The 14397-nt window shown below is 56.4% G+C and overlaps 1 protein-coding gene across 9 annotated transcripts; it reads right to left on the minus strand.

Annotated features, from left to right (window-relative positions):
• Positions 1-1483: 1483 nt before the first annotated feature.
• Positions 1484-13658, minus strand: FES (FES proto-oncogene, tyrosine kinase). Of its 9 annotated transcripts, none has more exons than XM_033188968.1 (19): positions 13523-13658; positions 12810-13031; positions 12483-12656; positions 11008-11104; positions 10695-10878; positions 8059-8196; positions 7866-7985; positions 7540-7662; positions 7226-7412; positions 7020-7103; positions 6312-6521; positions 5829-6005; positions 5396-5449; positions 4697-4815; positions 4327-4421; positions 4107-4230; positions 3711-3868; positions 3472-3594; positions 1484-1844 (listed from the first exon to the last, which is right to left on the minus strand). In XM_033188968.1, the coding sequence occupies exons 2-19, from the start codon at positions 13020-13022 to the stop codon at positions 1702-1704; spliced, it is 2523 nt and encodes an 840-aa protein (XP_033044859.1). In that variant the 5' UTR covers positions 13023-13031; positions 13523-13658; the 3' UTR covers positions 1484-1701. The 9 variants fall into 9 exon arrangements, with proteins under 9 accessions (XP_033044859.1, XP_033044864.1, XP_033044862.1 ...); XM_033188973.1 differs by having other exon boundaries at positions 5829-5951; positions 13523-13655; XM_033188971.1 differs by having other exon boundaries at positions 13493-13620.
• Positions 13659-14397: the final 739 nt, after the last annotated feature.

Here is a 14397-nt window from a genome sequence, read left to right on the forward strand (position 1 = left end):
CTGCTTTCTACCATTTCCATTGGAGGTATTATTTCACTTCCTAGTATTTTTACTTAATTACATGACAACACAACTTCCTCTTGTTTAAACAAGTTATAGGGCTCTCTCTCATCTCTTTCAAAATAGATTTTTGTTTTGTTTTGTTTTTTTGAGACAGAGTTTTGTTCTTTGCTCTTGTTGCCCAGGCTGGAGTGCAATGGCGCAGTCTCAGCTCACTGCAACCTCAGTCTCCCCAGTTCAAGTAATTCTCCTGCCTCAGCCTCCAGAGTAGCTGGGATTACAGGTGCACACCACCATGCCTGGCTAATTTTTTTGTGTTTTCAGTAGAGACGGAGATTTACTGTGTTGGCCAGACTGGTCTCGAGTTCCTGACCTTAGGTGATCCACCTGCCTCAGCCTTCCAAAGTGCTGGGATTATAGATGTGAGCCACGGCGCCTGGCCGATGTTAACTATTTCCTGAACTTTCTTGAGGGATGGCCATTTTACTTCAAGTTGCTCATTTCCCTGTTCTTCTGTATTACAGATACTTCCCACTTTCTGTTTTTTAGTATGTTCACACTTCCTTATCTTCTCAAACTTTGCTTTTGGTGATATTAATATTTCAGATGACTTTATAGGTTTCACTGAGACTTAGGGGAGGAGGTGAAGGCTCCCCAGTCTGCCATCCGATTCCTCAATAAATTCTTCTTGAGAAACAACTTCCTCAAAAGCATTTTCTTCATCAGCTACATCGGTCTCCTTTGAGTGGAACTCTCTTCTCGTCTCCTCCTGAATTTTATGTGAGTGTTGTACATATCCATAGTGTCAGCTATCCTCTAATATTCGTAAGCCAATGATTCACATATCTATGACGAGCCTTCACCTCCATCTGGGCTTCCAGACCTATTCATCTACATTTTAATTATTTATTATTTTTATTTATTTATTTTTGAGACAGGACCTTGCTTTGTTGCCCAGGCTGGAATGCAGCAGTGTGATCACAGCTCACTGCCGCCTCGACCTCCCGGGCTCAGTTGATCCTCCTACCTTAGCCTCCTGAGTAGCTGGGACTATAGGTGTGTGCCACCATAATTTTCTTTTTTTTTGTAGAGACGGAGTTTTACCATGTTGCTCAGGCTGGTCTCAAACTAGGCTCAAGCAATCCACATGCGTTGGCCTCCCAAGTACCTGGGACTACAGGTGTCTACTCCACACCTGGCTTCACCCACACTTTTATCTCCAATAAAATGCAACATCTCTAAATTCACATCCTCCTCAAAGCTCTGATCCTCTTCCTATAATCCTATTTCTGGGGATGATACCGCCATCTGGCCATAGCCTGTATTATCATCCTGATCTCTCCCCCTCCCCATGTCTCACATCCAGTTGCTACTAAATCCTGTCCCATGCATACTGCCTGTCCTCCTCCTTCCCCACGGCCACCATACCAGCACTCATGCCTTCTGAGACCTGCCTTCCAGAGGAGTGCACATGCCAGGAGCGTTCACTGGGCACAAGTGGTTTTATTGTTTCTGCCTGGAAGAGGAAGCCCTGGCAGCAGCAGGGACACAGAGAAGACATGGAGCTGCATCCTGCCAGCAGCGTGGATGCTGGTGGCAGGAGTCCATGACTGTGAAGAGCTGTCAGCGTGTGAGCTGGAGCCACTGAGGAGCTGCACCTAGGCCTGCAGAGGTCACCAGCTTGAGAAGGGGGTCCCAGCCTCACCGATGCCGCTTTCGGATGCTCTGCAGCTCCTGGTAGATGGTGCTGAAGCTGGGCCGCTGCCCAGGCTCATAGGCCCAGCACTGCTCCATGAGCCTGAACACGGCATCAGGACACAGCTCTGGGCAGGGCAGACGGCCCCCTGTGAGGAGAGGCACAGCACACCAGGCATGAGGAGGGAGTTTGAGGGTGCTCAGCAGACTCTGAGGGATACCATGAGCCATAGGAGCTGCTTAAGATGCACTGTTCTGAAGGACGCACTGTTCTCCACCAAGGGCCCAAAGGACAAACAGGCCTGGCTTCTGATCCCAATCCCACCACATGCTAGTTTTGTGTCCTCTGCCAGTCTGTTTTTCCATCTGAGAAAGGGACATATTAATCCCTACCACACATGTAGTGATGAGCAAATTAAATAACGTGTGGTCTAGCACAGAACAGGTGCTTACTCAGTAGTAGCTACAGGGATATTCTATTTATTTTTTATTTTTTATTTTTTTTGAGATAGAGTTTCACTCTGTCACCCAGGCTGGAATGCGGAGGTGCGATCTCAGCTCACTGCAACCTCCACCTCCCAGGTTCAAGCGATTCTTGTGCCTCAGCCTCCCAAGTAGCTGGGATTACAGGCTTGTGCCACCATACCTGGCTAATTTTTTGTAGTTTTAGTAGAAACAGGGTTTTGCCATGTTGGCCACGCTAGTCTCAAACTCCTAGACTCAAATGATCCACACTCCTCAGCCTCTCAAAGTGTTGAAATTACAGGCGTGAGCCACTGCGCCCGAGTTTTTTTCTTTTTTGAGTCAAAGTCTCTCTCTGTCACCCAGGTTGGAGTGCAGTGGCATGATCTCAGCTCACTGCAACCTCTGCCTCCCATGCTCCAGTGATCCTCCCGCCTCAGCCTCCCGAGTAGCAGGGACTACAGGCACATGTCACCACACCCAGCTACTTTTTGTGTTTTTTGTTTTTTTTTTGAGATGGAGTTTTGCTCTTGTCGCCCAGGCTGGAGTGCAGTGGCACAATCTCAGCTCACTGCAGCGTCTGCCTCCTGGGTTCAAGCAATTCTCCCATCTCAGCCTCCCAAATAGCTGGGATTATAGGCACGTGCCACCATACCTGGCTAAATTTTGTATTTTTTTTTTTTTTTTTTTTTTTTTGAGGCGGAGTCTTGCTCTGTCGCCCAGGCTGGAGTGCAGTGGCGGGATCTCAGCTCACTGCAAGCTCCGCCTCCCGGGTTCCCGCCATTCTCCTGCCTCAGCCTCCCAAGTAGCTGGGACTACAGGCGCCCGCCACCTCGCCCAGCTAGTTTTTTGTATTTTTAGTAGAGACGGGGTTTCACTGTGTTTGCCAGGATGGTCTCGATCTCCTGACCTTCTGATCCGCCCGTCTCGGCCTCCCAAAGTGCTGGGATTACAGGCTTGAGCCACCGCGCCCGGCCAAATTTTGTATTTTTAGTAGAGACGGGGTTTCACCATGTTGGTCAGGCCTCCCAAAGTGCTGGGATTACAGGTGTGAGCCACCGCGCCCAGCCTATTTTTGTATTTTTGGTACAGATGGAGTTTCACTGTGTTGTCCAGGCTGATCTCGAACTCCTGGGATCAAGTGATCCACCCAGCTCAGCCTCCCAAAGTGCTGGGATGACAGGCATGAGCCACTGGCCAGGTTATTCTTATTCTGCCTGGTGGGAAGGTTGGCATTAAGGGATTTTGAAGAGTCTGGCTGGAGCATCTGGAAGAGGGTGCAGCCTGAGGCTGCTGTCATCACAGGGTGCTTACCCTTCTCCACGAACTCCCGTGTCTGCTGATTGCTAAGGTTGGGATAGGGGGAAGCCCCCAGGCTGAAGGTCTCCCACAGCAAGATGCCAAAGCTCCACACGTCGCTCTCGGAGGAGTAGCGGCCTGCAGAGGAGGCCAGGCAGCATGAGTAGACCCTCCCTGGGACCAGGGCGAGGCAGGAAGCAGGACCCAGGCCTTGCCTCTGGCCATGCAGTCCAGGGTGGACAGGGACTAGGTACCGTAGTTAAGGGCCTCAGGTGCAGTCCACTTCACAGGGACTTGTCTGAGGCCCCCTGAGGCCGCGTAGACCCCATCAGCTTCCTCTCGGGACATCCCAAAGTCACTGATCTTCAGGACATTCTTCTCTGTCACCAGGCAGTTCCGAGCAGCCAGGTCCCTGGGTGAGACAGGGCAGGGGCTCATTTGGCCAATAGTTGCCTGCCCAGCCCTGGCTGAACACTCTAGAAAAGCCAAGGACAAAAGCTGCTCCCAGCTCCGGGCACCCCTGTCTACCGGAGAGGCCCACTCCCCCTCTGGAGCTGATGCCTGATAGTCCGGCAGGGGCCCTAGAGGTATAGGTACTTCTTGACTCTGGTCGGAGGTGTTGGCAGGGCCCCTGGCCACCACCCACTCACCGATGTATGCAGCACTTGCTCTCCAGGTACTCCATGCCAGCAGCTGCATCCCCCACCATCTGCAGCAGAGTCTTCACCCGCAGGCGGGCCCCCTCCGTGCGGAGGAAGGTCAGGAAGTCACCCCCTGCAGGTGGGGAGGACCCGTGCTGAGCCTCCTGCGGTAGGGGTGCCACCTGGCCAGGCTGCGTGCCCTACCTGGAGCTCAGCACCCCATGCTCACCCTGCACGAGCTCCATGACGATGTAGATGGGCTGCTTCTGGGTGCAGACACCAATGAGACGCACGATGTTGGGGTGGCTGTACTGCTTCAGGATCCTGGAGGGCACTGCTGCTCAGACTCCATGTGGCCAGGCCCATCTCCCCAGGGCCCCTCAGGGATGATGGGAGAAGAGCTTGGCCTCCAAGGCCAGCAGACCCGGACGTGTGATCTGGGGCAGCCTCTACCCCTCGGCATTATAAGGGGATACTACCCGCAATGGGGGGGCCTCGAGGATTAAACGCCACCACAGAGGTCAAGCACTTTACACTGTGCCATGCAGTGTAACCTCTGTGTATGCGGGACCTGTGGAGATCATTAGTTTATCACCCACCTCGCTTCCTGTAGAAACTTGGCCTTGAGGTCAGGTGGGAGCGTCTCTCGACAAGACTTCACTGCCACCAGAGTGTTGTCGGCTCGCAGGCGTCCGCTGAACACTTCGCCAAAGTTCCCCTGAAACGGTCTTGGGCTCCTACCACGGCCTTCCCAGTCCCACAATTCTCTTCTCTGCTCCCCACCCATTCTTTACTCAGCCCCCGTGCTGGGACACCTCACACAGGCTCTCTGGGAGTTTGTCCCTCGCTGGGGAACCTAGAGAGCACACGGGGCAGGCAGGGAAAGTTGCCTCCAATGTGCCACCCTTCCTGACAGAAGTGACATGGAAATGCAAAAATCACTCTCCCTTGGGTTTGAAAAGCATTCTGATTTTTAGGAAAGTGATTTCTTCCCTAAATAGGTATCTTATGGTTTACAGTAACAGGGTGTCTCCCTGTGTGCACATAAGAGCTCGAGGGGGGCGGCCTGGGTGGGGGTAATGAGGTCAGGGTGCTGGCAGAGCTGTCTGCTGGGAGTTTTCAGGGTAGGTACTATCCCGTTTCCTGGAGGACGGTGTGTGGTGGGGGCTGGGCAGGGAGTTGGGGTACAAGTGGGGAATCAGATGGGGCATGGAGGTCTCTGGGTGGTAGCACAGGGGGCCCAGGCGTGACTCGGGAGAAGCTGCCAGCGACAAGGAGACCAGCAGAGGTGCACTCACCCGTCCAATCTGCTCGCCCAATACCAGGTCCTCATGGTTCAGCACCCACTTATCCTGGGGAAGAGAGGAGTTAGGGGATCAGAAGTCTGAAGAAAAGGGGAGCTGGGCCCTTAGAAGGGCTATGTCCTCCATTTCTTGACGCCTCCATATGTGACCAGGGGTGGGACCACACGGGAGCACACTGAAATGATACGGGGTCCAGGCAGGTACCCTGACCAGGTAAGCACCAGCCTGGTATGTACAGCCCATGGTGTAGGAGTGGCCCTGACATTCCAAACCTAGAGCGAGGCTGGCCCCGAGGGTCACTCACTCTGCACCTTGTATGTACATGGAAAGCCTGGAAAGCCCTTTCTGCTCAGACGCTGGGTGGGCCTGACCCACACTCCCCAAGCCCTGCCACAGGTGGCATGGGCCGGGCTGGGTGCAGGCTCACCTTGGGCACAGCCCTGTGCAGGACGACACCACTCTTCTTGGTGAGGGGCTGCTGGGTGCTCAGTAGGTGGTCGATGAGCAAGGGAATGCTGGGAAAGCCTTCCCCTTCCAGTCGGTACAGGTTCTGCAGGGCAGGGGACCCGGGGTCAACAGCCTCCATTCTGAGGGGGCCTGAACCCTGGGAGGGGAAAGGGAGAGCAGCAGGGGAGAAATGGCCTGCCCAGGACCAGGGGCAGAGAGACCTCCAGAAAAGATGCCATCTGATAGCGTATGACATCCTCCTGCCCCACCAGGAAGGACTCACACTTAAGCCTCTATTTTGTTGCAGGGACTGGGTGGTCTCTGTGGCCCTTTCCAGCCAGCCCTGCTAGGGAGGCATTCAACACCTGACAGCTACCCCCTACCCTGAAAGGTCATTCCCCCTGGAGAAGGGAAGGGAGGGGAAGAGTGAGGCCTGGAAGGCTCGGGTCCCAGCCCCACTCACGTCCAAGGACTGGATGATGAAGTGCCGGGGCAGACCATCCCACAGCACTGACAGCACGTACTCCTGCTTGCCCTGGCTCTCCCGCACCAGGAAGTCCCCAGAGTGCACCAGCAGCTCAGCCACCTCTGCCCTTGGGATGGCCCCGTGGTACCACAGCTGCTCATGCAGGGGCTTCTGCACCTCCGGAACAAGCTGCAGCGGTGGAGGGAGCTGGGCAAGGGAGGATCGAGGAGGAGTCACTCAACCAGCTTGTTGAAGAGGCCATGGGGGCAGCCAGGGTCTCTCTCTCCCCTCTATATGCCCTCAGCCCTCACAACCACAGAGTGGCATGCAGAGCCATCCACAGGCCCCTGGAGTGGGCAGTGGACTGGCCCAGGCTCATGCTGGGCAGAGACGGGAAGGGAAGCCCAGGCAGGAAGACCCCAAACCAAGCTGGTGCCTCCTCCTCCAGGCCACAGGCCCCCAGCCACTCCTGGAACAGGGAGAGCCATGGAATAGTCAAGGTTGCTGGTCCCTTTAGCACACAGGGGCAATGGAGAGGGAGGGGTCACAGGGGTGGCAGGGTTTGGGGACATGTGCAGCCTGGAATCCCAGGGAAGAGAGGAACTTCCCAATAAAAGCAGCCTGGGCAGAGCCTCCTCCCTAGGACATCCCAGTGACTAAATTTGAAACACAACAATAGGGGGGTCCAGGCTGGGCGTCACTCACCGAGAACTTGGGGCGGAAGATTCCTGAGATGTGGCTCTTAAGGATCTCCAGTGTGGGCGTCCTTCCCCCCTCTCGCTCCTGCTCCTGAGGCCAGGGACAGACGTCAGCAGGTGGCCAGGCTTAGGGAGGGGGAGGGCGAAAATGAGGAGCACAGCCCCAGGTGGGCAGGCCGGTGGCGGGGCAGTGGCGTGGGCTGGGCAGCTCACCGAGGACGATGTGGAGTGGCGGTCATCCTGCAGGAGCAGCACGGGCGGGGGCTCGCCGGGGCCCAGCTGCTCCAGCTTGGTCTGCAGCAACTCCTGCTGGGCCTGCAGCTTGGCCTGGTTGCACCGTGCTACCTGCAGCCCCTGCAGTGCTTCCTGCAGCGCCTGCCTCTTGCCCAGCAGCTGCACCCTGCAGGCAGGGGTGGGTGGGAAGGTGGGTGAGAAAGGGCTCAGTCTGCGGCGGGTAGCTAGCAGCAGGTAGGGTAGGTAGGAGGGAGGGAGGCCCAAGAGGCTGCTGCAGGCAGGGGCCTACTCACCGCCCCCGGGGGTGGGTGTTCTCCTCTTCATTCCGGAGCTCCTGTTGCAGCTGTGTAACCATCTCCTGCCGCCTGAACACCATCTCAGTGGCCACAGCCAGCTCATCTGTCACTGAGGTCAGCCTGTACCCAAGAGAAGGGCAGCATTAGAGCCAAGCCCTCCTGCCCCCTCAACCCACGTCCAGTGCATCCCTGTAGAGCCAAGCAAGCCCAGCCACCTGGTGACAGCTCTGTGTGGGCAGTGTCCACGACCTAGCCCTGCCTACATAAACACCCACGGTCTGCTGGGAGCCCCGCCACAGCCCAGGTGCGAAGCCACCACCCACGTGTGCTGCACGCTCTCCACAGTCAGCTCGTTCAGCTGGAGCTCCCCAGGCTCCAGTGGTTCACCCTCCTCAAGCAGTGACTCATCGAATGTGACACAGGGTGGGACGTCAGGTGCAGACCTGTGGGGGACAGCGCCCCATCAGTGGACAGGCCGGCAGCCCTGGGCCCAGCAGGAACAAGAACGGGGCTTACCCATACTGTCGAAGGAAGCCTTGGTACTCAGCCTCAGGCTGGATGCGGGCAGCAGCTGCAGCCATCTCCCGGTGAATGGCTACCACCTCATCCTGCACCAGGCTGCTAATCTCCAGGTATTCCTGCAGGATCTCCTTCCTGCCCCCCAGATGGGATCCCCAGTCAGGGAGGCCTCAGGCTGGGCAAGGCTGGGCAGTTCAGGCCTAGGACCCTGGGTTTGGAGTCAGGGCTGGGGTTGATCCCCACCTCACTTGGTGCTAGCCATGCCACTCTAGGCAAATTATTTAATTGCTCCCTAATCTTCTATTTCCTGATATGTATAAGAGGGACACTGGCAGTTGTAATAAGAATCCAGTGGGCCGGGCACAGTGGCTCATGCCTGTAATACCAACACTGGGAGGTCGAGGCGGGTGGATTGCCTGAGGTCAGGAGTTTGAGACCAGCCTGGCTAACATGGTGAAACCCCGTCTCTACTGAAAAAAAACAAATACAAAAATTAGCCGGGCATGGTGGCACATGCCTGTAGTCCCAGCTACTTGGCTACTTGGGAGGCTGAGGCAGGAGAATTGCTTAAACCCAGGAGGTAGGGGTTGCAGTGAGCCAAGATCGCACCACCGCACTCCAGCCTGGGTGACAGAGTGAGACACCATCTCAAAAGAAGGGATCTAATTGGGATCCTGTGTGCAGAGTGTCTGCTGTACAGGGAGTGCTCAGTAAACATGAGCTACAGTCATCCCTGGCCTGGTTAGTTAGCTCTGCATACCCACTACCAAATAAGCCATCAACATGCTTCCCACCCCCGTCCATATCTCCCAGCCCAGGCACCTACCCTGAGCCCCAACCTCATGTACTCTCTCAGCTACTCAAAATGTCCCATTGGCTAGCTCTAAGACACCCCAACCTCTCCAGTTGAAAATTGAGGCCGGGCACAGTGGCTCATGCCTGTAATCCCAGCACTTTGGGAGGCTGAGGTGGGTAGATCATGAGGTCAAGAGATGGAGACCAGCCTGGCCAACATGGCAAAACCCCATCTCTACTAAAAATACAAATATTAGCTGGACGTGGTGGCATGCACCTGTAATCCCAGCTACTCGGGAGGCTGAGACAGGAGAATCGCTTGAGCCCGGGGGGTGGAGGTTGCAGTGAGCCAAGATTGTGCCACTGCACTCCAGCCTGGCGAAAGAGTGAGACTACATCTCTAAATAAATAAATAAATAAATAAATAAATGAATGAATGAATGAACGGCTACCCTAGTATCCTAAACGTCTTCCTCCCACAGCCTTCCCTACGTAAGTTAACAGCCACTCCATCTTCCAGCTGCTCCAGGCCAAATCCCCAGAGTTACCCCGACCGACTCCTCTATTTCACACTCCACTTCCAATCCATAGGGAAATCCCACCGGCTCCACCTTCAAATTAGCCCCAGGACCTGACCGCTTCTCACCTCCATTGCTACCTCCCCGTCCTAGTGGCCAAAAGTTTGGATATGGATTACTGCAAGAGCCTGCTCTCTGGCCTCCCAGCTTCTGTCCTTGCCCCCTGAAGTCTATTCGCAGCATAACAGCCAGAGTGGCCTTATTAAAACAGAGGTCAGGGCTGGGCATGGTGGCTCATGCCTGTAATCCCAGCACTTTGGGAGACAGAGGCAGGCAGATCACTTTGAACCCAGAAGTTAGAGACCAGCCTGGGTAACATGGTGAAACCCCATCTCTACTAAAAATACAAAAATTAGCTGGGTGTGGTGGTGCATGCCCATAGTTCCAGCTACTCGGGAGGCTGAGGCAGGGGAATCGCTTGAACCTGGGAGGGGGAGGGGGAGGTTGCAGTAAGCCGAGATCATGCCACTGCACTCCAGCCTGGGCAACAGAGAGAGACCTGACTCAAAAAAAATTAAAACAAAATGAAACAAAAAAACAAGAGGTCAGATCATGCCATTCTTGTTCGCCCAGAGCCAAAGTCCTCACCATGGCCCTGCTGAACCCTCTATCACCCAGTAGCCCTTGATGCCTGACTCCTCTAGCCTCATGTATGACTCTCCCCCTCCCTCACTCTCAGAGGCACCACTGGTTCCTGGCTATTAGTCCCTGGTACTCTTCTACCTCAGGGCCTGTGTACTTGCTGTCCTCTTTTCTGGAATGGTCTTTCTCCAAATAGCCCCAGGATTCACTCCTGTGCCCCTCTCAGGGGCCTCTTTGAATGTCACCTCTCAAGAGGCTTTTCCAGACCACTCTGTGGACAACTGTCACCTCCTCCCTTGCCTCCATGCTCTCAGGTCCCAATCCACTTCTCTTACTTTATTTTTCTCCATGGCTCTTAGTGCTCCTCACATCCTCACTCCACCAACATGAAAGATCCCTAAGGATAGATGTTTTTGTCTACCATTGTTCTCTGCTATAATCCAGAGCCTGGCACAGTGCTCAATGAATGTAATAAAACCCTGGAATAATGGGACCCTGGAACAGTGTAATTTGGAGTTAAGTTGCCTGTTTCCAGTCCTTGGCCCAGGTCCCATTCTCATGTGGTTACATGGCCAGCACTTTCCCAGCAATGGATTTTCTGGGTCCTGCCTCTGGGCCTGATGGCTGGGCTTAGGGCTGCTCAAGGGTGGGGGCCAGGGGACGGGGCTGCAGGCTTACAGGATGCAAGCCATCTCCTCGTGCAGGTCCTGCAGTGACCGCAGCAGGCCGGGCAGTAGGAGCTGGTGGTGGTGCTGGTGGTGTAGCTGTGCAGCCCGCACGCCCAGCACATAGCGGTTGTGGTGAGCAAAGAGCTTCCACAGGCTGCGCACATACTTGTCCTTGGCCTTATCACGGTCCTTGTCTGCCGGATGGGGGGCAAGGGGTATAGATGACTGCATGGAGGCCCAGGCAGCCCCCACTCTCTGGGTACCCAAGGACAGGTCAGCACTGGCTTCGGATTCCCTCCCTGCCAGCAAGGGAAGCCACGAACCTTTGCTGGCCTCCTGGTACTTGCGCTTGGCTTGGGCACTGTCCCGTGCCAGGGCTCGGTACTGGCTCTTCAGCTTCTCAATGTCCTGGCTGTGAGTCTAGGGAGAGAGAAGAAGCCAGTGTGGGGCAGCAGGTCCCCAACTGTGGAAGATTCTTGCCTGGGGTGAAGCCCTGGAAAGGTCCTGTCGTCAGGCAAGGAGCACCTGGAGACTTCTGGGAAAGCTGGCTGCTAGTGTGAGAGTCAAAGATCAGAGGGCCTGTTAAAGACAGGCCCCTTGGGGAGGCAAAGAGGTAGACTACAGGCTATAACGGTCCCTCCTTGGACTGAGGATGGTAGCCTGATGGCAGGCAGGGCCAGTTGCAGGTGTGTGCGGCCTATGCAGTCACACGGGGCTCTACATGTAAAAGGGCCCTGTGCTTGGTTTCATGCTCCATTATTACCACCTTGAAATTCTTAACAATCTTTTAACAAAGACCCCCACAATTTCATTTTGCACTGGGTCCTGCAAATTATGTTCTTGGCAGTAGGAATAGATGACAGCCCGAGATCCGTGTTCTCGTCCCTGTTCTCCTGTTTATGTGCTGGGATATATTGGGCAAGGACCCAACCTCAGTTTCCACATCTGTAACTGAGCTAAATTCCTCGACTAGATCCGTCTTTTTCTTAAAGAGCCAGATAGTAAATAAATATTTTAGGCTTGTAGGCCATATAGTCTCCGTCACAATTACTCAACTCTGTCATTGTAGTCACAGACAATATGAAAACAAAGGGGCATAGCTGTGTTCCAGCAAAACTTGACAAAAATGGGCCCACCCTTGAATTAGATGATCTTTTGGGGAGAGGAATGGGGCCAGGGTGGCCACCAGGGGCCGCTGTGGGTCCATGGCTAGGCTGGGCTCTGCACTTGAGGAAGGGGTGTGGTGCAGGGAGGGTGACCAGCACACTGAATGGGGGCACTAGGCTCCCAGATAAATAGCCAGCTCCAAATCACACAGCCTCTAGACCGAGGAGCTCAGTGGGATTCAAACCTAGGCAGGCTGACTTCACGGCCCAAGTCCTTGACCTTCAGGAGGCCATGCTGCTGCCCAGTCTCTGGGGCCCTGAGAGGAGCCTGCCTAGGTGGAAGGCAAACAGACTGACCCTCATTCCTCTCCCTGACTCTCAGAGCCCAGAGTCAGATGGCACAGTGCGGAGGCGAGTACCGATTCTGAGCTTCTCCCAGGCAAATGACCGGTCACTCATCCTTACATTCCCAGCACTTTGCCCAGGCACAGAAAAAGCACAGAGAGGCCTTGCTGCAAGCCAGCCCAACGTAGGGGAGGAGGAGAGGAAGCTGCATCAAGGTTAGAGCAAGCCAGGCCTACGGTCAGGGACTTCCACTTCCCCAGTGAATCCAGTGCCTCTTGTGTAAAACAACCCCTTGGAGGCTCAAAATTTAGATGGAAATGACTGAAGCCCCATTGCTGCCCGCTCACCTTGGTGAGCTCCTGCTGCAGCTGCTGCCACTGCTCGCTGTAGGTCTTGCGAAGCTGCTGCCGTTCCCGGATGAGCAGGCTCAACTTGCTCAGAGGCCCTGAGTTCAGATCCTCTGCGTGCTGCCGCAGCAACCGGCTCAGGCCCTCAGTTTGGCTGGTGATCTCCATCCAGGACTATACAGCACAGATTGGGGAGGCAGGGAGGAGGGGACAATGGCTCCCAAGGCTGGGCCTGCCAAATCTCCAACCACTGCCCCAGAGGGCCCCCAGGAGAGGAAGGAGAAGGCAGTTACAGTCAGCACCCACCAGAGTCCCACGGAGACCCACCTGGCTGATGGGGCTGTCGGGGCTGATGCCCCGGCTCTGGCCCCCACTGTCCTGCACAGACATGTGATGAAGCAGTCCTGCATACTCCCTGTCACTCTTGACCCGTTGGGCCATCCACTTTCTCATGCCCTCCAGTAGACGAAGCTCGGCCTCCTGCATCTGCTGCAGGACCCCGTGGCCCTGGGGGGTGCACAGCTCCGAAGAGAAGCCCATAGTGCTGTCCTGGGGACAGAAAGGGGGCCATCCCTGGGGGCAAGGCAGCAGCTGGAGATGGAGGCATGGGAAGAGGAGGCTGGAGACTATAGGGTCAGGATGGGCTACAGACAGGGAGGAGGTGGGGTCCTGCCTCTCTCACAGGCAGCCATGGGTACCTAGCAGCAGCCTGGCCTGGGGACTGGCCCTCATTGCTTCCTTAGTGTCAGGGTTCCCTCCCCCGTTCGGGAACAGGAGCCAACCTGGAGCCTCTCTCCCCAGGCCCTTCCACCCACCGCCCCTTACAAGGACACCCTTGCCCAGGTCCTTGACAGGCCAAGGCTGCCCCAGTTGAAGCCTCAGGCTGCCATGGCCTGAGCCCTGCTCCTGCGGCCATCCCCGCCCTTCCGCGGCCCCTACCCCCACCTGGGTGGGTCTCCGGCCCTCGGAACGCCTGCTCTGCCCCTGCCTGCTGTGCCCCCTGCTCCCACCGCTCCTCCAGGCCCCGGGGCTAGAGTTACCCGCGCGGGCAGCTGCTCCTGGGGCGGCCTCGGACCGACTCAGGCCCGGTGCCGACCCCGGCCAGTTCCTGATTCCGCGCTTCCTCCTCCCGCGGTTTCAGTTGGCCCAGGCCCCGGGGCGGGCCTGTGGAGGGGAAGGGGCGGGCGGGACCGGCCCGACGGCCCCGACGCCTGCCAGCCCCCCTGCTCCGCGCTGGGCCGCAGCCTCCAGCCGGCCGCACGGCCACGGAAACGGAAGGGAGGAGGGGGCCGGCAAAGAATGGCCCAGCCGAGAGCCGCCTGCGCCCCGCAGCCCCCAGGGCCCGACAGCGCCCGGGGAACACCGGGAAGGGGTGCAAAGTGGGGGTCAGGAGGGGGGGCGCAGGGTGAGGCCCCAGGCAGATGCTGGGCCCAGGGAAGCCCAGGGTGTCCCCGGGGAACTGAGGAGAGGTGCGCGGTCCTAGCACCAGGCCAGGGGCACTGCAGAAGAGAAAGAGTGGTCCCAGCCCTCCCCACCTCACGGAATTCCCAAAGGAGAGGCTCAGGCGCCAGCTTCCATTTGAATAAAATTTCCAAGTAAATATCCCGAACAGAGGCTGCTTCTCAGGGACAGGTCCTAGTGGCTCTGTCCCCATCCTCCTACCCCCAGGCAGGGGCTTCCTGTCCCAAGGGAGACCTGGGGCAATCAAGGGGCAGGGGTTGGGGAGTGGAGATGTGTGGAGTTTTCCATTTGGGACTCAGGCTCCTCACAGCAAGTCATCTCGATTCAGTCCGGCCCCCACCTTAGGCCTCAGCCCTATAGCCCGCAGCGGCCAGGTCACTTCAGCCAAGGAAGACACAATAGGCCCAGTTCTTCACACTGCTGGAAACCAGGACTTTGGGAGTGAAGTGCTCAG

Source organism: Trachypithecus francoisi, unplaced genomic scaffold, assembly GCF_009764315.1.
Source record: "Trachypithecus francoisi isolate TF-2019V2 unplaced genomic scaffold, Tfra_2.0 Lachesis_group3, whole genome shotgun sequence".
Lineage (NCBI taxonomy): Eukaryota > Metazoa > Chordata > Mammalia > Primates > Cercopithecidae > Trachypithecus > Trachypithecus francoisi.